We start from the raw sequence: 24,306 nt of genomic DNA, 5'->3' as shown, positions 1-24,306 counted from the left end.
GAAAATCCACCTTGTGCCTAGGTACATTTTTCCAATGGCTAATTACCCAGACCGCTAAAACACTTGTACTTTATTTCTAGTCTGAATTTGTTTCCCACAATCCTGCCTGGAAATTAAAGTCAAATATCCTGGTGAAAAAAAATTCCAAAATCAGCACACTCACCCATACACTCATCCTGGCCTTTTTTAAGATGAGATATGAAAGTTGATCAGAAGTCTGAGCAGCAAGAAAGTCTTTGCAAGATAGACACCCATAATGGTAGAGGGGAAAAAAGGAAAATGGCCAGTGGAAGTAAAGAGGGCAAATCAGAACCCGGAAGCATAACAAACTTTAATAAAACACAGAACTGGTAGGTAAGGTCCTATGGAAAGAAAACCTAAGGGATACAGGAGTTCAGGAGAGCTGAAAATTTCTCAAAGGGACAATACTAAAAGCACAAAAGCAAAGCAACCTGATGCAAAGGAAAGATAGCAAAAGGCCAACATGGCTGCACCAGCAGCTCTTTAATGACCTGAAAATCAAAAAGGAATCCAACAAAAAGTTGAAACCTGGACAAATTGCTAAGGATGAATACAACAGAACAGTGCAAGCATGCAGAGACAAAATCAGAAAGGTTAAGGCACAAAATGAGTTACACTTGACAAGGGACATAAACAGCAATAGGAAGAGGTTCTATAATACATTAGGAGCAAGAGAAAGGTGAAGGAAAGTGCAGCAGGGAAGGAGAGATAATAATTGATAACAGGTGTTTAATGCCTATTTTGCTTCAGTCTTCACTAAAAAGGGTAATTGCAACCAGATACTTAAACACAAATTAACAACAAGGGGGAAGGAACACAATCCAGAATAGAGAAAAAACAGGTTAAAGAATATTCAGATAAGTTAGATGTATTTAAGTCAGCAGGGCCTGATGAAATTCATCCGAGGGTACTCAAAGATATAGTGCCCATCTTTAAAAAAGGGAAGGAGGAGGATCTGGGGAACTACAGGCCAGTCAGCCTCACCTCAGTCCCTGGAAAAATCATGGAGCAGGTCCTCAAGGAATCAATTCTGAAGCATTTAGAGGAGAGGAAAGTGATCAGGAACAGTCAGCATGGATTCACCAAGGGCAAGTCATGCCCGACTAATCTAATTGCCTTCTATGACGAGATAACTGGCTCTGTGGATGAGGGGAAGCAGTGGATGTGTTGTTCCTTGACTTTAGCAAAGCTTTTGACATGGTATCCCACAGTATTCTTGCCAGCAAGTTAAAGAAGTATGAGCTGGATGAATGGACTATAAGGTGGATAGAAAGATGGCTAGATTGTCAGGCTCAACGGGTAGCGATCAATGGCTCCACATCTAGGTGGCAGCCGGTATCTAGGGTCGGTCCGGGGGCCGGTTTTGTTGAATATCTTCATAAATGATCTGGAGAATGGTGTGGATTGCACCCTCAGCAAGTTTGCAGATGACACTAAACTGGAAGGAGAGGAAGATACGCTGGAGGGTAGGGATAGGATACAGAGGGACCTAGACATATTAGAAACTTGGGCCAAAAGAAATCTGATGAGGTTCTACAAGGACAAGTGCAGAGTCCTGCACGCAAGATGGAAGAATCCCATGCACCGCTACAGACTAGGGACCGAATGGCTAGGCAGCAGTTCTGCAGAAAAGGACCTAGGGGTTACAGTGGACGAGAAGCTGGATATGAATCAACAGTGTGCCCTTGTTGCTAAGAAGGCCAATGGCATTTTGGGATGTATAAGTAGGGGCATTGCCAGCACATCGAGGGATGTGATCATTTCCCTCTATTCGACATTGGTGAAACCTCATCTGAAATAGTGTGTCCAGTTTTGGGCCCCATACTACAAGAAGGATGTGGAAAAATTGGAAAACGTCCAGCGGAAGGCAACAAAAAATGATTAGGGGACTGGAACACATGACTTATGAGGAGAGGCTGAGGGAACTGTGATTGTTTAGTCTGCAGAAGAGAAGAATGGGGGGGGGGGGGATTTGATAGCTGCTTTCAACTACCTGAAAGGGAGTTCCAAAGAGGATGGATTAGACTGTTTTCTGTAGTAGCAAATGACAGAACAAGGAGTAATGGTCTCAAGTTGCAGTGGGGGAGGTTTAGGTTAGATATTAGGAAAATCTTTTTCACTAGGAGGGTGGTGAAACACTGGAATGCGTTACCTAGGGAGGTGGTGGAATCTCCTTCCTTTGAAGTTTTTAAGGTCAGGCTTGACAAAGCCTTGGCTGGGATGATTTAGTTGGGGATTGGTCCTGCTTTGAGCAGGGGGTTAGACTAGATGACCTCCTGAGGTCTCTTCCAACCCTGATATTCTATGATTCTAAGGAAATAAGTGATGCAAATCTTAAAACAGTTAGCAATTATCTTCAAGAATTCATGAAGGACAGGTGAAGTCCCAGAGGACTGGAGAAGGGCAAACATAGTACCTATCATTAAAAAGGAGAATAAATAGTTTCTGGGGAATTATAGACAAGTCAGCCTAACTTTGATACCTTGAAAGATACTGGAACAAATTTTTAAAACAAACAATCAATAAGCACAGGTTTCAGAGTAGCAGCCGTGTTAGTCTGTATTCGCAAAAAGAAAAGGAGTACTTGTGGCACCTTAGAGACTAACTAATTTATTTGAGCATAAGCTTTCGTGAGTTACAGCTCACTTCATCGGATGTATCACTCATGAAGTGAGCTGTAGCTCACGAAAGCTTATGCTCTAATAAATTTGTTAGTCTCTAATGTGCCACAAGTAATCAATAAGCACTAGAAGATAAACAGAATAATTAATTGACAACATGGATTTGTCAAAAACAAATCATGACAAATCTTGCCTAGTTTTCTTCTTTGACAGGGTTACTGGCATAGTTGATGGGAGGAGGCAGTAGATGTAATGTATCTTGATTTTAGTAATGCTTTTGACATTGACCCATATGACATTCTCATAAGCAAACTAAGGAAACAGAGTCTAGATCAGATCACTATTAAGATGGGTGCAGAACTGGTTGGAAGACCATATTCAATTATCAATGGTTTGCTGTCCAACTGGGACGATGCATGCAATGGGGTCCTGCAGGGACCTGTCCTGATTCTGGTACTACTTAAAACAGTTTCATTAATAACCTGGATAATGGAGTGGACAGTATGCTTATAAAAATCTGAAAATTACACAATGCTGGGAAAGAGTTGCAAGCCCTTCTGAGGACAGGATTAGAATGCAGAAGGACCTTGACAAATTGGAGAGCTGGTCTGAATTCAACAAGATAAAATTCAATAAAGGCTAGGTGGTAGTACTGCTAACAAACTGAGGATCATAGTGAATCACAAATTGAATATGAGCCAACAATGGAATGCAGTTGCAAAAAAGGCTAGTATTCTGGGGTGTATTAATAGGAGTGCTATAAGTAAGGGCTAGTTTACACTAGACATGCTACGGTGGCTCAGTTGCACTGATGCACCTGCGCCACTGTAACACGTCTGGTGAAGACGCTCTGTGCCAGGGATCACCACAAGGGCCACATGAGGACTAGTACATTGGCCCGAGGGCCGCATCTCTGAAACCTTTTTATACAACGACACAAAACTCTAGTCAAAAATGAAAAAAATGAAGAGTAATATAATATGCTATTAAAAGTCAATGTATTAACTTTTTAAAAACTGTAATGTGAAGCGGGGTTTTAATAAAATATAAACACTCAGTAATGCACCTCACTCAAACAACAAAACACGCATTTTCTTTTAGAATTACTTTGTTTAAAGCCCCCCTCTCTGCCCCCGGCCCCACCCCTACCCCATCCCATTCCAACCCCTTCCCCAAAGTCCCCACTCCAACTCCGCCCCCTCCTTGCCCCTATTCCAACCCCTTCCCCAAATTCCCGCCTCCGCCTCCTTCCCTGAGCGCGCCGCATCCCCGCTTCTTCCCCCTCCCCCCTGGAAAGTCCTAAGTGCTGCCAAACGGCTGTTTGGTGGCGGAAAGGGCTGGGAGGTAGGCAGAGGAGTGGGGACGCAGCACGCTTGGGGAGGGGAGGGTGTGTGTGGGGGGAGCTTGGCTGCCAGTGGAGTCAGCGCCTGTGGCGGGCCACAGGAAATAACTCCACTAGCCGCATGTTTGAGACCCCTGCTCTATGCCAACAGGAGACAGCTCTCCCATTGGCATTAATAAATCCACCTCCATGATAGGCAGTACCCTATGTTGGCGGGAGAAGCTCTCCTGCCGACATAGTGCTGTCCACACCGGCGATTAGCTCAATGTAACTTACGCCCGGGGGCGGGAGGGGTATTACCTAGCAGCTCTGGGTTCTTAGGGAACCAGGACGCAATACCCAGCCTGACTCATGAAAGACCTTCCCCGCCCCCTCCCAAGCCTCTGCTTGAGCCAAAACTGATCAGAAGAAAGACTTACAAAAAGCAATAAAAAGGCAATGGGAGACACACCTAAACCCTTGGGATAAGGATGACAGAATTAAGGAGACTCCCCTAGCCTCATTTCCATCGAAGATGGGACAAGGAGGCATCTCCATTAGCATACAGAATGGAGAACAGGGATTCCAAGGCAAGAACTGCATGGAACTCTGGGACCAGAAAAACAGGGAAGCACTGCATGATGGGGGATCTCTGCTCCAGATATTAATGAACCCACACCTGCACACACCTAGCTCAGTAGTTATCAGAACAATTCTAGTAATAAATTCTTTATTGGTATCCAAATCTCCCTAATTGCATTGTGAGCTCCCGCCAAGGAACACCAGCCAAAGCCAGGAATGATCAGCTCCCACGGTCTAGCCTGAACAAAACAACTTTAGTATACTTCCTTGTTTACACATAAGCAAATCTAGTGTTCTCCCTTGAAACATTGTTGTTTCTCTACAAAAACCCCTACCCACGCTCAAGTAAGTGTTTTGATGCCTGGATTCTAAATCTGTATCAGTTCCATAGGGACTTCATCTCCTTCTGACTGATCATGCTGGGGGCTCTCCCTGTCTCCAGCACTCCAGACCCTCAGCTACCACCACCACCACTTGGGACCCCTGATTGATTCAAGCTTCATGGAGTGGTGAGAATCAATCAATCACACTCGCTCTTTCATTTTTTGGGTTCCTCATTCGCTCTGCTGCAATGCTCCTTGTACCCAAGCCAAAAGATCCCTGCAGTGCCCAAAAATCCTGTGGGGTTTGCTCATTAAGTGGGTTACTAACAAAATAATTGTAATGTAAAAGTGGGGATCAGGACGTGCTGAACCTGCGGCACAGGAGGGTGGCAGCTTGAAAGTGCTGCTCAACCCAGCCTGCTCAGGCATACTCTGTTCTGGTGTGGTGCACGTGACATATGAGGGTGACAGCTTGGAAATGCTGCTCGACACAGCCTACTAAGTCCAGGGACATATAAGGGGTCAGCTTGGGAGTGCCGATTAACCTGGTTCTCTCAGATGCACTTTGTTAATGTGTGTGTTTTCATCAGATTCTGGGGGTGGAAGAACCTGGTCCTGGGGAACCTAGGTCCCGCAAGATAGCTCCATTGGGAGGGAACTTGCAGCAAGGAGAATCATAGAATCATAGAATATCAGGGTTGGAAGGGACCCCAGAAGGTCATCTAGTCCAACCCCCTGCTCAAAGCAGGACCAAGTCCCAGTTAAATCATCCCAGCCAGGGCTTTGTCAAGCCTGACCTTAAAAACCTCTAAGGAAGGAGATTCTACCACCTCCCTAGGTAACGCATTCCAGTGTTTCACCACCCTCTTAGTGAAAAAGTTTTTCCTAATATCCAATCTAAACCTCCCCCATTGCAACTTGAGACCATTACTCCTCGTTCTGTCATCTGCTACCATTGAGAACAGTCTAGAGCCATCCTCTTTGAAACCCCCTTTCAGGTAGTTGAAAGCAGCTATCAAATCCCCCCTCATTCTTCTCTTCTGCAGACTAAACAATCCCAGCTCCCTCAGCCTCTCCTCATAAGTCATGTGCTCTAGACCCCTAATCATTTTCGTTGCCCTTCGTTGTACTCTTTCCAATTTATCCACATCCTTCCTGTAGTGTGGGGCCCAAAACTGGACACAGTACTCCAGATGAGGCCTCACTAGTGTCGAATAGAGGGGAACGATCACGTCCCTCGATCTGCTCGCTATGCCCCTACTTATACATCCCAAAATGCCATTGGCCTTCTTGGCAACAAGGGCACACTGCTGACTCATATCCAGCTTCTCGTCCACTGTCACCCCTAGGTCCTTTTCCGCAGAACTGCTGCCGAGCCATTCGGTCCCTAGTCTGTAGCGGTGCATTGGATTCTTCCATCCTAAGTGCAGGACCCTGCACTTATCCTTATTGAACCTCATTAGATTTCTTTTGGCCCAATCCTCCAATTTGTCTAGGTCCTTCTGTATCCTATCCCTCCCCTCCAGCGTATCTACCACTCCTCCCAGTTTAGTATCATCCGCAAATTTGCTGAGAGTGCAATCCACACCATCTTCCAGATCATTTATGAAGATATTGAACAAAACGGGCCCCAGGACCGACCCCTGGGGCACTCCACTTGACACCGGCTGCCAACTAGACATGGAGCCATTGATCACTACCCGTTGAGCCCGACAATCTAGCCAGCTTTCTACCCACCTTATAGTGCATTCATCCAGCCCATACTTCCTTAACTTGCTGACAAGAATGCAGTGGGAGACCGTGTCAAAAGCTTTGCTAAAGTCAAGAAACAATACATCCACTGCTTTCCCTTCATCCACAGAACCAGTAATCTCATCATAAAAGGCGATTAGATTAGTCAGGCATGACCTTCCCTTGGTGAATCCATGCTGACTGTTCCTGATCACTTTCCTCTCCTCTAAGTGCTTCAGGATTGATTCTTTGAGGACCTGCTCCATGATTTTTCCAGGGACTGAGGTGAGGCTGACCGGCCTGTAGTTCCCAGGATCCTCCTTCTTCCCTTTTTTAAAGATGGGCACTACATTAGCCTTTTTCCAGTCATCCGGGACTTCCCCCGTTCGCCACGAGTTTTCAAAGATAATGGCCAAGGGCTCTGCAATCACAGCCGCCAATTCCTTCAGCACTCTCGGATGCAATTCGTCCAGCCCCATGGACTTGTGCACGTCCAGCTTTTCTAAATAGTCCCTAACCACCTCTATCTCTACAGAGGGCTGGCCATCTCTTCCCCATTTTGTGTTGCCCAGCACAGCAGTCTGGGAGCTGACCTTGTTAGTGAAAACAGAGGCAAAAAAAGCATTGAGTACATTAGCTTTTTCCACATCCTCTGTCACTAGCTTGCCTCCCTCATTCAGTAAGGGGCCCACACTTTCCTTGGCTTTCTTCTTGTTGCCAACATACCTGAAGAAACCCTTCTTGTTACTCTTGACATCTCTTGCTAGCTGCAGCTCCAGGTGCGATTTGGCCCTCCTGATATCTTTCCTACATGCCCGAGCAATATTTTTATACTCTTCCCTGGTCATATGTCCAACCTTCCACTTCTTGTAAGCTTCTTTTTTATGTTTAAGATCCGCTAGGATTTCACCATTAAGCCAAGCTGGTCGCCTGCCATATTTACTATTCTTTCGACTCATCGGGATGGTTTGTCCCTGTAACCTCAACAGGGATTCCTTGAAATACAGCCAGCTCTCCTGGACTCCCTTCCCTTTCATGTTAGTCCCCCAGGGGATCCTGGCCATCTGTTCCCTGAGGGAGTCAAAGTCTGCTTTCCTGAAGTCCAGGGTCCGTATCCTGCTGCTTACCTTTCTTCCCTGCGTCAGGATCCTGAACTCAACCAACTCATGGTCACTGCCTCCCAGATTCCCATCCACTTTTGCTTCCCCCACTAATTCTACCCGGTTTGTGAGCAGCAGGTCAAGAAAAGCGCTCCCCCTAGTTGGCTCCCCTAGCACTTGCACCAGGAAATTGTCCCCTACGCTTTCCAAAAACTTCCTGGATTGTCTATGCACCGCTGTATTGCTCTCCCAGCAGATATCAGGAAAATTAAAGTCACCCATGAGAATCAGGGCATGCGATCTAGTAGCTTCCGTGAGTTGCCGGAAGAAAGCCTCATCCACCTCATCCCCCTGGTCCGGTGGTCTATAGCAGACTCCCACCATGACATCACTCTTGTTGCACACACTTCTAAACTTAATCCAGAGACACTCAGGTTTTTCCGCAGTTTCATACCGGAGCTCTGAGCAGTCATACTGCTCCCTTACATACAGTGCTACTCCCCCACCTTTTCTGCCCTGCCTGTCCTTCCTGAACAGTTTATAACCATCCATGACTGTACTCCAGTAGAAGTAGTAGAGAAGTAGAGCTCCGTATGAGAACACAAGTGACACAAGCAGTACATTGATAGAAGTACAGAAACCACCACCTCCACCCCAGAAGAGTAACCCTAATAAATGAGCATACCCCCAAAGTAACGGGCAAAGCTGGTAACAGGGGATGGGGGTTTGAGTGGGGGGCTTATTCACACATTTGAGTGATGTAAGTTACACTGAAGTAAGTGGGAGGGTAGACCTGGCCTAAGACTCAGGAGGTAATTGTTCCACTCTACTGAACTGGAGTACGGTATCCAGTTTCGGGTGCCACACTTGAAGAAAGATATGGACAAATTGGAGAGAGTCCAGAGAAGAACAACAAAAATGATAAAGATTTAAAAAACATGTCCTACGAGGAAAGGTAAAAAAAACTAGGTACGTTTAGTCTTGAGAAAAGATGACCAAGGGTAGACCTGATAGACTTCAAAGGCACTAAGGGCTGTTAAAAAGAAGATGGTGATCAGTTGTTCCCCATGTACACCAAAAGTAGGACAAGTAGTAATAGGCTGAATTTTCAGCAAAGAAGGAAATTTAGAAAGTTTTTCCTTATAGTTAATCAGATATTAGGATAGTTAAGCACCGGATAGGCTTTCAAGGAAGGTTGTGGGATCTCCATCACTGAAGGTTTTTGAGAACAACTTAGACAAACACCGGCCAGGTAGGGTCCAGGTATACTTGGTCCTGCTTTAGGATAGATGGGGCTGGACTAGATGACCTCTTCAAGTTCCTTCCAGCCCTTCATTTTTATGATCCTATAATAATTCACCTTGTGTTTGTCTTATTTTAAAGATTCTCGAGACTGTCATGGCTTTTCACTAAATCCATTATTTGCAAATCCATTTTCATCACAGGATATATAAAAGACAGTAAAGTTTTAAAAAGTAGTTTAATTTTAGCATATTATCAACTGACAATCTTCAAATTTATTTTAAATTGCCTTGCTGGTATAGTACATGTACCAAACTTCATTCTAATGAAAGTAGTGTTTTAAGGCATAAACCCCAGCAGGTGGTAGGGTATGGGAGTGTGAAATAGAAGAACTGAAAAAAAGAGGGATTTTTTTCAAGTTTTAATAAAAATGTATCTTCTTTAGGATGTCAATGTCTTTGGAAGCTTTAGACGGCTATATACTCCCATATCATGAAGGCAGTTCAGCCCGGCATCCAGTCATTATACCAATTAGATAGTCAGGCCACAGGATCAGTGCTTTACTGTGTTAGGACTTAATTGCTCTCTCTGTGTGTGCACAAGCGTGCATTCACTGAACTGATCCATCATTTTCAACATCTTGCTCGGGCGTAGATATTCCTCTGCCCTTACCCACTATGACAGACATTGAGACTTCATTTCTGTTCATCTTACTTCAGAGGCAGTACCATAAAAGCAGTATCCTCAGAGTCTCCCAAATTATTTTTAATCAATACGAGTATAATTATCTTCATATTTATACTACAGAATCAACTATTGTGATCTTGCTTGCACAGATGTAAACCAAGGATAACAGACTATGTTGAAGTAAATGGAGTTACACAATACAGAACTGGTGTGAGACCAGAATCAGACCCAATATCCTGAAGAGAGTATTTTCAAGTAGTTTCAAACAGAATTTGTACATCTCTCAATTCTGTGTATAGCTGACCATGTTCAGGCCAACAGGTATAGGAAATTCATATTTTTCACACTCCTGTGCTACCATAGCTGCAACAGTAAGATTCACAACACTCCACACTAACATTCTGTTTTAAGAGTAGAAGAACCTTGCTTCAAGTTTTAGGTCTGTTCTCACTACACCAGTGAAAAAAAACCTAATTTTTTCCCCCACACACATGCTGCTTGGTCTAATATGAGGGAACACGTGAAGAACTGCCCCAATGTTTTCATAATTTGAAATAAAACAAATAAAGTACTATTTTTACTCATCAACCAGACAAACAGCTGGAAGTATGACTTCAACCTTAGAGGTGAAAACATTATGCAGACTGACTCCAACTCTATTTATTTAAAAAAAGGAGGATTTGTGGCACTTACAGACTAACAAAGTTACTTGAGTTATTTATTTCAAATAAATTTGTTAGTCTCTAAGGTGCCACAAGTCCTCCTTTTCTTTTTGCGGACACAGACTAACACGGCTGCTACTCTAAACCTATTTATTAAGTAGCTTGTGGTAGTAATGAGAAACTCGAATACTGCTGATTAAAAAAATGGATGAAAACAAGGTTTCTGCAGCAAGTGATACAGCTGAATCAAAGCTCAGTCAACGTTCTAGTACCAATTAAAGGCAATATTACAGAACACTACTGAGAGGTGGAAGCCATTTCATAGTTGAGCTTCCAACCAACTTCCAACACAAAGGCCTATTTTAATACCCTCTAACTTTAGCTTGGAAAATTGATTTGGTCTGAAAATTCCCAGATTTACTGTGAAGGCAAAAAGAACACTTCTCCATAGTCTGAAATACGTTCATTTAAAGGATATTAACAATTACCCTGATATGAAACTGTCTTGTGTGATGTTTGTCTCTCTAGTGAAGTCTTCCAGAAAAGTTGTGTGCTGATTATATTTGAAGAAATTATGCAGTTATTTTTGTTGTGGTTATAATAGATAATTTGGGGCCCAATCCTGTTCCTACTGAATTCAGTCGAAAAAGTGTTTTTGTTTCCTTGTTTGACATTTGTGCAAAGTTTTCTGATTTGACAAGTTGTCATGGGAGAGCATTCAATAAGAGCATAACTGTAACAAAGCTAGTCTTGAACCTAAGCCTTTACAGACTCAAGCTAGTGCTCACAACACCAACTAACTCTCAAATATCTACAAATGATGGTGTTAGGATGCTGTTTCCTTTTACTGTCTTTTCAATAGTTTATCACTGATCAAAACAAATTGACTCTGTATGGAAGATAAACATGTACAGTCTTATTCTCCTCCAATTACACAATATGTGAAAAAATATGATTTCATTAAATTGTGTATATTGCCCTAAAGGTGGCCATCTGAAAAAATAAAATCCTTACCCTAAGAACATTACAAGTTAAACTGGGAGGGGAAGAAATTAGGGTTGTGACCCAAAAGGGGAAGGAACAATCACAGAGTCACAGACTTTAAGGTCAGAAGGGACCATCATGATCATCTAGTCTGACCTCCTGCATATTGCAGGACAGAGAACCTCACCCACCGACTCCTATTATAGACCCCCTAACCTCTGGCTAAGTTACTGAAGTCATGATTTAAAGACTTCAAGTTACAGAGAATCCACCATTTACATTAGTTTAAACCTACAAATTATCCATGCCCCATGCTGCAGAGGAAGGCAAAAAATCCCTAGGGTCTCTGCTAATCTGACCTGGGGGAAAATTCCTTTCCGACCCCAAATATGGTGACCAGTTAGACCCTGAGCATGTGGGCAAGACCCATCAGCCAGACACCCGGGAAAGAATTCTCTGTAGTAACTCAGAGCCCTCCCCATCTAGTGTCCCATCACTGGCTGCTGGGGATATTTGCTGCTATCAGTCACAGATCAGCTACATGCCACAGTAGGCAGTCTCATCATACCATCCCCCTCCATAAACTTATAAAGCTCAGTCTTGAAGCCAGTTACGGTTTTGCCCCCACTACTCCCCTTGGAAGGCTGCTCTAGAATTTCACTCCTCTGATGGTTAGAAACCTTTGTCTAATTTCAAACCTAAACTTGTTGATGGCCAGTTTATATCTATTTGTTCTTGTGTCCACATTGGTACGTACCTTAAATAATTCCTCTCCCTCCCTGGTATTTAACCTGCTGATTTATTTATAGAGAGCAATCATATCTCCCTTCAGCCTTCTTTTGGTTAGGTTAAACAAGCCAAGCTCTTGGAGTCTCCTCTCATAAGGCAGGTTTTGCATTCCTCAGATCATCTTAGTAGTCCTTCTCTGCACCTGTTCCAGTTTGCATTCATCTTTCTTAAACCTGGAAGACCACAATTGCACACAGTATTCCAGATAAGGTCTCACCAATGCCTTGTATAATGGTACTAACACTTCCCTGTCTCTATTGGAAATACCTTGCCTGACACATGTTAGGACTGCATTAGCCTTTTACCCAGCCTCATCACATCTTCCTGTGATCAACCAATACACCCAGGTCTTGCTCCTCCTTTGTCACTTCCAATTGAAACATCCCCATTTTATAGCAAAAATTCTCATTGTTAGTCCTTAAGTGCATGACCTTGCACATTGCACTATTAAATTTCATCCCATTTCTACCACTCCAGTTTACAAGGTCATCCAGATTTTTTGTATGATATTCCGGCCCTCCTCCGTATTGGCAATACTGCCCAACATTGTGTCATCCAGAAATTTTATTAGCACATTCCCACTTTTTGTGACAAGGTCAGTAATAAAAATGTTAAATAAGATTAGTCCCAAGACCAGTCCCTCAGGAACTCCACTAGTAATCTCCTTCCAGCCTGACAGTTCACTTTTCATTATGACCCATAGTAGTTTCCTCTTTAACCAGTTCCTTGTCCACCTTTCAATTCAATATTAATCCCTACCTTGTCCAATTTAACTAATTATTTCCCATGTGGAACTGTACTGAATGCCTTACTAAAATGCAGGTACACCTCTAGCTGGATATAATGCGGTCCGATATAGTGTGAATTCGGATATAACATGGTAAAGCAATGCTCCAGGGAGTGGGGCTGCTTTACCTCATTATATCCGAATTCATGTTACTGCAAGCGGTTCCTCTGCCCCGCCTTAATTGCTGCGGCCTGCCCCGCCCCAGCTCACCTCCGCTCCGCCTCCTCCCCTGAGCACACCGCCACCGCTCCACTTCCCCTTCCTTCCTTCCAGGCTTCCCGCACCTAACAGCTGATTGGCATGGCAAGGCTGGAAAGGAGGGAGGGAGAAGCGGAGCAGCGGCGACGCTCTCAGAGGCGGAGGCAGAGTGGAGGTGAGCTGGGGCGGGGAGCGGTTCCTCTCACTACCCCGATATAACACGGTCTCACCTATAAGACAGTAAAATTTTTTGGTTCCTGAGGACTGCGTTATATCGGGGTACAAGTGTACCTTAGGTCTACAACATTTCCTTTGTCTAAAAAAATCAGTTATCTTCTCAAAGAAGATCAAGTTGGTCTGGCATAATCTAGCTTTTGTAAAACCATGTTGTATTTTATCCCAGTTACCATTCAAATCTATGTCCTTAACTACTTTCTCTTTCAAAATTTGTTCCAAGATCTTGCATACAATTGTCAAATTGACAAGCCTGTAGTTTCCCAGATCACTTTTCTTCTCCTTTAAATATAGGAATATTAGCATTTTCTCTAGTCGTATGGTACGACCGTGTTTACAGATTCATTAAAAATCCTTGCTATTGGGCTTGCGAATATCATGTGCCAGTTCCTTTAATATTCTTGAATGGAGATTATCCAGGACACCCCCTCCCACCCCGATTCATTCCCATTAAGCTGTTTGAGTTTGACTTCCACCTTGGATGTGGAGATTTCTACCTCCATATCCTTGTTCCCATTAGCCACTCTGCCACTACCCCATAGCACTTCATTAGCCTCATTAAAAACTGAGGCAAGGAATTTGTTTAGGTGGTGGGCCATTATCTTTTATCTCCACCCCATCCTTAGTGGTTAGCAGCGCCACTTCTTCTTTCCTTGTTTTCTTCTTATTTATACAGCTATAGAACCCTTTACTATTGGCTTTAATTCCCTTTGCAAGGTCCAACTTGGCTATTGGCATTTCTCACTTTATCCCTACACTTTCTCAGGTTTTGAGAAAGCATCTGGGGAGATGGGACAACAATCTTAATTACAATAATCTGAATAACCATGCTGAGTAGCTTCTTTGGTCCTTCTATGTTTTGCTTTACAAAGCTATCTTGTCAGGCACAGGGATGACAATGGGGAATGCTGAAGTGGAGATTAATTGCATATTACTAGCTGAAAAAAGTGAATTTTGAAGAAAAACCTGAAGGAGTAAGTGAAGTCACTAGGTACACAAGTTCAGGGAGGCTGTTTGAGGGACACAAAATGGCATGAAAAAGAATGTGGAACTGCAGGAAGAAAAAGCAGCCAAAAGATGCATGAAGATGAGTAGAGTTGAAGTGAAGGGACTAGGGCTGAATAGTAGAAAACCAAAGCAGATTTGTAGGCAGTGTTGAAGCAAGAAGAAGCTGAAGATGAAGAACCTGAATGAGACATGGAAGAAGACGGAAAGCCTTTAGAGCGTATTGAAGAAGGGAGTCACATGGTCATATCAGCTGGTGAGGAAGATTATTTTTACTGAGATTAGGTGGGTGAGGTAATATTTTTTTTATTGGACCAACTTCTGTTGGCGAGAGACAAGCTTTCGAGCTATATAGACCCTTCTTCAGGTCTGAGAAACGTCCTGAAGCCAGGTCTACGCTACTCATTTACTTCAGTATAACTACATCACTCAGGGGTGTGAAAAAGCCACTTGCTGTATATCAGAAGGACAGAACTGGTTGTGGTGGTGGGGGAGTGGCACTATATGTGAAAGAAAATGTAGAATCAAATGACAGAATCTCGTAATTCCATGCTCGAATAATAAAAATATAGCAGTAGGGATATATTACCCACCATCTGACCAGGATGGTGATAGTGACTGTGAAATGCTCAGGGAGATTAGAGAGGCTATAAAAAAAACAACAAAAACCTCAATAATAATGGGGGATTTCAACTATTCCCATATTGACTGGGTATATGTCACCTCAGGATGGATGCAAACAAAGTTTCTTGACACCTTAAATGACTGCTTCTTGCTAGTCCTGGAACCCACAAGAGGAGAGACAATTCTTGATTTAGTCCTAAGTGGAGCACAGCATCTGGTCCACCATCTAAACTGCTTGGTAATAGTAACCATAATATAATTAAATTTAACATCCCTGTGGTGGGGAAAACACCACAGCAGTCAAACACTGTAGCATTTAATTTCAGAACGGGGAACTACACAAAAATGAGGAAGTTAGTTAAACAGAAATTAAAAGGTACAGTGCCAAAAGTGAAACCCCTGCAAGCTGCATGGAAACTTTTCAAAGACACCATAAAAGAGGCTCAATTTAAATGTATACCCCAAATTAAAAAACATAGTAAGAGAACCAAAAAAGTGACACCATGGCTAAGCAACGAAGTAAAAGAAACAGTGAGAGACAAAAAGGCATCCTTTAAAAAGTGGAAGTTAAATCCTAGGAAGGAAAATAGAAAGGAGCTTAAACCCTAGCAAATAAAGTATAAAAATATAATTAGGAAGGTCAAAAAATAATTTGAAGAACAGCTAGCCAAAGACTCAAGAAGTAATAGCAAAATTTTTTTAAGTAGATCAGAAGCAAGAAGCTTGCTAAACAACCAGTGGGCCCATTGGACGATTGAGATTCTAAAGGAGCACTCATGAATGATAAGACCATTGCAGAGAAACTAAATGAATTTTTTACATCAGTCTTCATGGCTGAGGATGTGAGGGAGATTCCCAAACCTCAGCCATTCTTTTTGGGTGATAAATCTGAGGAACTGTCCCAGATTGAGGTGTCATCAGAGGATATTTTGGAACAAACTGATAAACTAAACAGTAATAAGTTACCAGGACCAGATGGTATTCACCAAAGAGTTCTGAAGGAATTCAAATGTGAAATTGCAGCACTACTAACTGTGGTTTGTAACCTATCATTTAAATCAGCTTCTGTACCAACTGATTGGAGGATAACTAATGACATGCCGCTTTTTTAAATGGGCTCCAGAGGTGATCCCGACAATTACAGGCAAACTGATTGAAACTATAGTAAAGAACAACATTTTCAGATTTCAGACACATAGATGAAAATAATTTGTTGGGGAACAGTCAACATGTTTTTGTAAAGGGAAATCATACCTCCCCAATCTACTAGAATTCTTTGAGGGGCTTAACAAGCATAGGGGAATCCAGTGGATATAGTGTACTTAGATTTTCAGAAAGCCTTTGACAAGGTCCCTCACCAAAGGCTCTTAAGCAAAGTAAGCTGTCATGGGATAAGAGGGAAGGTCCTCTCATGGATTGGTTAAAAGACAGGGAATAAATGGTCAGTTGTAAGAATGGAGAGAAGTAAATAGTGATGTTCCCCAGGGGTCTGTACTGGGACCAGTCCTATTCAACATATTCATAAATGATCTGAAAAAGGGGGTAAACAGTGAGGTGGCAAAATTTGCAGATGATACAAAACTACTCAAGATAGTTAAGTAGATTACGAAGAGCTACAAAGGGATCTTACAAAACTGGGTGATTGGGCAATAAAATGGCAGATGAAATTCAATATATGGTGTCATTAGAAATTCAATGTATGGTGCCATTAGAAAGCTTATAATCCACTAAGTGTGTTCACCTATTTGTTTGCATGTATTATTTCTACATCTGGAGTTAGGAGAATAAGATATAAATTTGAATCACTGATGTAAACATATTAAGTGGAGGCCATTAAGGGTGCTTCAGAAACAATCAGTTGTAAATGGCCTTAGTTACTTGAAAGCCTTCCTCTGTACATGTGGGCCAACCCATCAGGAATGGAAACTAGGGGTCTTACAGTGACGTGTAACCATGTCACCGGATAATGAAATCCATCTTAAATCTGGTACTTTTCCATTTAGAAGGAGGGGTGGAAACCCAGAGACAAAAGATTCTCGCCTTGTACCAAAGCTATGAAAGGGGGTAGAGCTGGACAAAAGGGGCTGCCAGTCATAAGAAAACCCCTCCTTACCACATGAGATGTCTTCTGGATCTAACAACGACCGTACAGACGCTCCCCGGGTTACACAAGACTCGATTTACGCAAATTTGCACTTACGGAAAAAGTTCCATAAGCCAGAAATAGGATTTTCAAGTTCTGGAAATTTGTGTGTAATGTGCAGGTATACGTTTCCAACTTATGCAAAATTCGAGTAACACAAGGCTTTCTGGAATGGAACGATTGCGTAAATTGGGGGGGCGTCTGTACCAGGGAAAGAATTGGGCCCAGACTAGGAAGAAGTCTGGTTCTCAAACTGGGGGTCAAGACCTCTCAGAGGGTCACGAGGTTATTACATGGGGGGTCATGAGCTGTCAGCCTCCACCCTAAGCCCCACTTTAACACCATTATAAATGCTAGAGGCAAATATATAAAAAAGTGTTTTTAATGTATGGGGATGGCGGGTCACACTCAGAGGCTTTCTATGTGAAAGGGGTCACCATTACAAAAATTTGAGGATCACTGGTCTAGTCTCGTGAAAGAAGCTTATTGGAACATCTCTGAGGGCAAGATATTACCTGTAATCAATTTCTTAATGTATTAAGCTTATACTTGCGTGTTTTTGCTTTATTTTGCTTGGTGATTTACTTTGTTCTGTCTGTTATTACTTGAAACCACTTAAATCCTACTTTTTACACTTAATAAAATCACTTTTGTTTATTAATAAACCCAGAGTTAAGTGATTAATATCTGGGGGAGCAAACAGCTGTGCATCTCTGTCAATCAGTGTTCTAGAGGGCACACAATTTATGAATTTACCCTGTATAAGCTTTATACAGAATAAAACGATTTAGGGTTTGCATCCCATTGGGGGCTGGGTGTCAGGATGCTGGGGACAGGTAACCTGCTGAGCAGTTTTTAGTTGAAGTCTGCAGCTCTGGGGTCGTGGCCCAGACCTGGGTTTGGGTTGCAGCAGGTTAGTGTGTCTGGCTCAACAAGGCAGGGTTCTGGAATCCCAAGCTTGCAGGGGAAACGGGCTCAGAGGTAATTTCAGCACATCAAGTGACAGTCCCAAGGGGATTTCAGTGATCGAACCCATCACAAGGTCCATCAATGGCTATTAGCCAGGATGGGCAGGGATGGTTTCCCTAGCCCATTTGCCAGAAGCTGGGAATGGGTGACAGGGGATGGATCACTTGATGATTACCTGTTCATTCCCTCTGGAGCACCTGGCATTGGCCACTTTCAGAAGGCGGGATACTGGGCTTGATGGACCTTTGGTCTGACCCAGTATGGCCATTCTTATGTTCTGTACTGACCTTAATGCCCCATGTAGACAGTGCTATGTCCGTGGGAGAGCTAAGCCGACAGGAGAGCTCTCTCCTATTGGCTTAGAGTGTCTTCATCAAAGTGCAACAGTGGCGCAGCTGCATCAGATGCAGCGTTTGCAGTGTCCTGAGAGTGTCTCAGCTAAATACAAGATTGAACAGATAGTTTAGCATTAGTAGTTAGCACAAATTCTAAGGGACCATTCAAAGTGAAGTGGCCTTGTTGTCACCACTAAGGATAGGGTGGAGATAAAAGATAATCTAGGCATGGCCCACCACCTAAACAAATTCCTTGCCTCAGTTTTTAATGAGGCTAATGAAGTGCTGTGGGGTAGTGGCAGGGTGGCTAATGGGAATAGGGGAGTTAGTGTTAGTTTGCTGAGGCATTTTGTATAGAATTAAGGGAAGTCAGTTGAGAAGCAGGGTAGGATAAAGCAGGTGGAAGTGGTAGTCAAGGTGGGAGATGACTGATATGGGCCATGGGTTTTGCAGGGAGGATGGAGAGGAAGGATGGATGGATTTTGGAGCTACTGAACAGGAAGGAACTGATGAGAAGTTCTGGCAATTTTTTTTCCCCCAGACATTTATCATCCAGAGACTGATACAAAAAACAAGTATAGTGCTACCAATAAGATCCAGCTCTATTTCTGCTCTCAGCTGTTGGAAAAGAGGACAGTGCCTGGATTAGTGTCAGAGTGCCATTTCTGGACCTTGCTCCTGGACTCCATTGTTTATATAAGCCTCTGATTTATAGCTCTCCAACCCTCTCTCTTTCCTCTGCATTTACCAGGTCTGGGCCCCATCATGCGAGGTACTGAAGGACATAATGATGGTCCCTGCCTCAAAACGTTTATTCACTGATGCCCATAGGTTCTACATAGGCCATATCTATACTACAGGGACTACAGCAGCAAAGCTATGGTGCTGAAGCTATGCCAGCAGAATACCATAGTGTAGATGCAGCCTTCAGTGGTGGAAGGTGTTTTTTCATCTCTGTAGGAACCCCACCTGCCTGAGCAACAGTAGCTAGGTCGATTGAAACATTCTTCCATTGACCTAGCTACGTCTACACGGGCTATTACATTAGCATAGCTATGGAGCTCAGGGATTTTTCATACCCCACAGGGCCCAGCTATGCCAACCTCAATTTTAAGTGGAGATCAGACCATAGCTGTCTACAAACTCATGAAGACAGAACAACACAGACTGATATTCAGAAGCTGATCTTTGCTTTCATTAGAGCTAGGAATTTTATTTTAAAATGTCAGATTGAATTCTACAAGAATAAATCCCACCTGTAATGAGGTAAAGTCCTGTTTCCTCTTTTCCCCCACCAACCTTTTCCAACAGTTAAGGTCCTTTCTTACCCCCCTACACCCGTCCCCCCACTTCTTTTGTAACTTCTAACAGGAAGAACTTGGCAAGAGCCCAGATGTGCATGGTGAAAAGAAAGAGTCAAATACAACACTAAGGGCTTGTCCACACTGGCACTTTACAGTGCTGCAATTTGTTGCTCAAGGCTGTTAAAAAACACCCCCCTGAGTGCAGCAAGTTTCAGTGCTGTAAAGCACCGGTATGGACAGTGCCCCAGTGCAGGGAGCCGCGCTCCCACCACTGGTAGCTACTCCCCTCATGGAGATGCGCCGTGACTACACAAGCCATGTTAAAGTGATGCTGCGGCAGTGCTTTAACGTTGCCAGTATAGACTAGCCCTAAATTAGTAATTCTGTGCAACAGGTAAAATAGTTAAATCCTTAACTGTGAAAGGAGGGACTGGAGAAGTTCAGGTTTGCCTCCTCTTGATCATGAATTTGAACTAGTGAAAGGAAATCCAGGAAGAGGTACCAGAGTTGAAGATGAGAGGCTGAACAGCTAGGGAGAGAAGTGGATTTTGGAGTTGACAGCAGAGAACAGGCAACCACAATCATGATATCACTGAGGGACAGAATATGTTAAATCTCTAAATTCTTTATTACTCATAAAGAGTCAGAGCTGCATTGTTTTTAGTGGGGCCAAGCCCAGTTAAGCTTAAAAAGATGTTTTCCTTAATTAAAACCAGTTTCCAAACCACCTCACCTCTCCCACAGTTATTCAATGAGTAACAAAGATCCAAGTTTCAGAGACTTCCTCAGACAGTATGTGCTTCCATAACACATTCCACATCAGAAAAACAGTCCCCACTTACTCTCTGCACATGGAGAGCTGGACCCAGATTTTAATGCAAATTGTTATTGCTAAATGACTCTCCCTTGGATTGTGTTTTACAAAAACCTTTTTTAAATGTTTCCTACACCATAACACATTTTGAGTCTCAAAACTGAGTAATATTCCAAAGGGATGGCATATGGGAGCTCCAAGAGGGAAATATATATAATGGGATTAAGCATACTAAACAGAAGAGAAAAGAGAACAGGAGTACTTGTCGCACTTTAGAGACTAACACATTTATTAGAGTATAAGCTTTCGTGGGCTACAGCCCATTTCATTGGATGCATAGAATGGAACATATTGTAAGAAGATATATATAGATATTGTTAGTCTCTAAGGTGCCACAAGCACTCCTGTTCTTTTTGCAGATACAGACTAACATGGCTGCTACTCTGAAACCTGTCAGAAAAGAAAAGGTATACAAAGCCTAAGAATCAAAGGCCACTAGACTGATACAAAACTTCAGCTTCAAAAGGCTAGTGAATGCATATCAGAAATCCAGTTTCAGAAAACATATGCATTTTCTATACATGGTCTTTCCACAAATAGGCTAAAGGCAAAGAAGTTCTTAGTATTACTGTTGGGATACTAATCTGGACAATTTTCAGAGTAGCAGCCACGTTAGTCTGTATCCACAAAAAGAAAAGGAGTACTTGTGGCACCTTAGAGACTAACAAATTTATCTGAGCATTTATTGAGCAATAAATGCTCAAATAAATTTGTTAGTCTCTTAAGGTGCCACAAGTACTCCTTTTCTTTCTAATCTTGACAATGTAAACCTACACACCATGTCTTTTTGAATCTGTAGCTAGACTGAAATAATAGTACAGGATGAAGCATATACTTCCCCTATCTTAATGAGGTGCTATGGTTGCTTTTTAATAATTATCACAAACTCCAACATTAATTATTTAACTGCTGGCTGTTAGGGAGTTTTCCTGAGAAAGATGTATGGGTACTCCTGTCATGTACTGATGATGTTCCATGGCAATAAGGTTGCAAGTTTTGAATGTAACTATAGCTACTCTTTTGATTGCACAGGAAATTAAAATGTTAGACACTTAAAAATCAGGACAAGCAGGTGAGTATACCATCTGTAATAAAGTTTTATTTGAAGCATGCTTGCACAGTCCCATGGGGTTTCTACAGAACTTGTTCCAGTAATAATGAAGGCAGTTCTGTTTAATAAGCAAATACACAATTGACTCCATCTGTATACAAAGCTGTATAAACTGCGTCAAGACTATCAGCATAGTGCATGAAAGTTAATGGCAGGGAGACTGTGTTCTTTACAACGATGGTCACTGCACAAGTACAGGACCTTTAGAATGTTCCTACCTGCGCTTTATAATGTATATCCTCCATCATTGTGTAAGATCGGAGCCAGGCAAAACAGATAACCTTTGCAGAAATTAACTCTGTACATCACCTACAGCTTGTTGAGGTCTTTCTTCCTTGTTTATTTAGCTTTAGAAGAGGGCTAATTACGATGATTTGTTAATCTTTGGTTAGTTACTGTAAGATTGGTTACCACTTTAATCCTGCGGGTACTCAGATACACAGACAAATCAGGCATGGATTAACCAGGTCAAACTATATACAGCCCTGAGACCAGCTGAGAAACCATAATTCATGGTTAGATTGGCGGGGTTAAGTCTCCCAGCTGCCACAGATAAAGCAAATTGACGAAGTAAGGAGGATCAGACTCAAAGGAGGAAACCCCCGCCCGCAAAACAGCCAAGGGGCAGCATTGGCTGGTAGCCCCATTTTCTTAGCCTTGTCCTCGTGGAGTTCAATATTACCTTTTGCCCTGGCAAACCAGAGAAGGGATCCCGATTGCGACGCACCACCGGTACGTCCGGGGGTTGGGAGCTTTCGCAGCTGGGGGGCTAACGGGGCCCGATTCTCTAGCCTGAGATCCACTGCGCTAGGTCCCGTTCCTGCGGAGTCGCTGCCTTGCGCCCCACCCCCACCCCGCACACGTGGGTTAGCAAGCCAAGGGGAAGGAGAAAGAACAGGAGGACTTGGGGCACCTTAGAGACGAACCCATTTATTTGAGCACAAGCTTTCGTGGGCTACAGCTGAAGGAGAGGGAGCAGCCTGAGGGTTTTCTTCTAACACCCTCCCCCTCAACACACACGGGCACAGAAGTCAGCGTCGGCGACCAGACTGGGACAAGAGCCTGAGCCTTGTGTGGCTGGGACGGGCCCCCCTCAGAGCTGGCTCTGCTGCCCCCCCCCCGGCAGTGCCCCCTGCTAGCTCCCCGGGGAAGAAGGGGGGCTGGGGGGGGGGACTCACCCAGCTTCTCCGCCTGCAGCCGCGGCGGGGCCGAGAATCCGAGCAGCAGCGCCAGGAGCGCGGAGCGGGCAGCCCGCAGCCCCCCGCCGCAGCCCATGGCTCTGCCTCCTGCGGGGGAGGACGGGGGAGAACTTTTCCCCACTCGCGGCTGCGCTGCTGCCGAGGGGCTCCTTGCAAGCCCGGCAGCCAGTGTCCGCGTGTGGCGGGGTCGCCCGAGGGGCGGCGGCGGCGGCGGCGGCTCCCTCCTGCCGCGCCGCCCGCGTCTCTCTTCAGAGCGGCGGCGGCTCCGCAGCTCGCCTCCCCCTGCCCGGGAGCTGGGGGCGGGGAAAGGAAAGCAGAGGACGGTTCCCATTGGACAGGGCTGAGGGGCGGCCCCCCCCCCCCAGCCTCGCCGCCCCCCGCAGAGGCGCAGGCCAGGGTCCAGCGGGTACAAGTGCCTCTCCCTCGGCTGCCGGAGTTGCAGCTGCGGGTCCTTCCTATCGCTTGTGGCGGTGCCCAGCTCGCAGCCCAGCTCATTGCACGGGACCGTGCAGCTGCGCCTAGTGACCGCGGAGACAGTCAGGCGCTGCTGGGGGTACAGCCGGGCCAGCCCCAGGAGCCTGGCGGCGTTTGGATCTTGGCGGGGGTCACGGCTTCAGAGTGGCGCTCCGGCTTGGGGGGGGGTAAGTTAGGGCTGTTGTTCGGGCCCCGCAAATCAGAATGAAAGTCCTGAAACTTCCAAGGCATTGCAGGTGCTAGTAGGATAATCAGACAGCAAGTGTGGAAAATCGGGACAGGGGATGGGTGTAATAGGAGCCGATATGAGACAAAGCCCCAAATAGCACCGTTTCTAGCAGCCGGAGTTAGTGACCTTTCAAATAAATTTGTTAGTCTCTAAGGTGCCGCAAGTCCTCCTTTTCTTTTTGCGAATACAGACTAACAGGGCTGCTACTTTGAAACTTTTCTGCTACCGCTGTGCAGAACTCAAAGGGTTTAGTTTGGAGGGGTTCATACAAACTTTTTTTCCTCAATCTGGATCAGCCTGGGTTTGCCCTTTTCACGGTTTCTCTGGGTCTGAGAGTCTGAATCAACCTGAACATTCAGATGAAACCATGATTTGCCTGGTTTAGTGTAGTAACTGTGCGAAGCCACTGAAGATTGGTTTGCAATATCACCACCTCCAAATGTCCAAAACATCAGAGTCATGAGATCAGTCTAAATAGTATAAACATACATACACACATATTTTGGTTTTTCTTATTTTCTGCTTGTTGAGCCTTTATGATGCACATGAGTCACACTTTCAAGCTTTCCTCTGCAACCATGGGGGCTAAAATTAAAGCTGTTCGGAAATGAAAGCTGACCTCACCACTTGTCTCCTGGAGCTGGGGCTTTAAGTACAACACTAAATATTGCGAGAGTTGCAATAAAATCATGAGTGGACAAAACTGAGATTGTGTAACCCTTACTCTTGTGAACAGTAATTCTGTTTACTTCATGGG

At 44.1% G+C, this 24,306-nt stretch overlaps 1 protein-coding gene and 1 long non-coding RNA gene across 3 annotated transcripts in view; both read right to left on the bottom strand.

The window, feature by feature from the left end:
• DCBLD1 (discoidin, CUB and LCCL domain containing 1) overlaps positions 1 to 23,367 on the bottom strand; it is a 102,090-nt gene extending 78,723 nt beyond the window's left edge. For both annotated transcript variants that reach the window (XM_038395775.2, XM_043510873.1), the window contains exon 1: positions 22,826 to 23,367. In XM_038395775.2, coding sequence (XP_038251703.2) covers positions 22,826 to 23,177 — 352 coding nt within the window. In that variant the 5' untranslated portion in view covers positions 23,178 to 23,367. The remainder of the gene's footprint in view (positions 1 to 22,825) is intronic.
• On the bottom strand, positions 1,216 to 19,910 carry LOC122459326. The gene is made up of 3 exons (XR_006279934.1): positions 19,901 to 19,910; positions 4,285 to 4,291; positions 1,216 to 1,360 (listed from the first exon to the last, which is right to left on the bottom strand). It is a non-coding gene; the product is annotated as an uncharacterized LOC122459326 (long non-coding RNA).
• Positions 23,368 to 24,306: the final 939 nt, after the last annotated feature.

Source organism: Dermochelys coriacea, chromosome 3 (genome assembly GCF_009764565.3).
Source record: "Dermochelys coriacea isolate rDerCor1 chromosome 3, rDerCor1.pri.v4, whole genome shotgun sequence".
Taxonomy (NCBI): Eukaryota; Metazoa; Chordata; order Testudines; family Dermochelyidae; genus Dermochelys; species Dermochelys coriacea.
The sequence above is the reverse complement of the archived record's forward strand: the minus strand, read 5'-3'. Positions and strand labels throughout refer to the sequence as shown.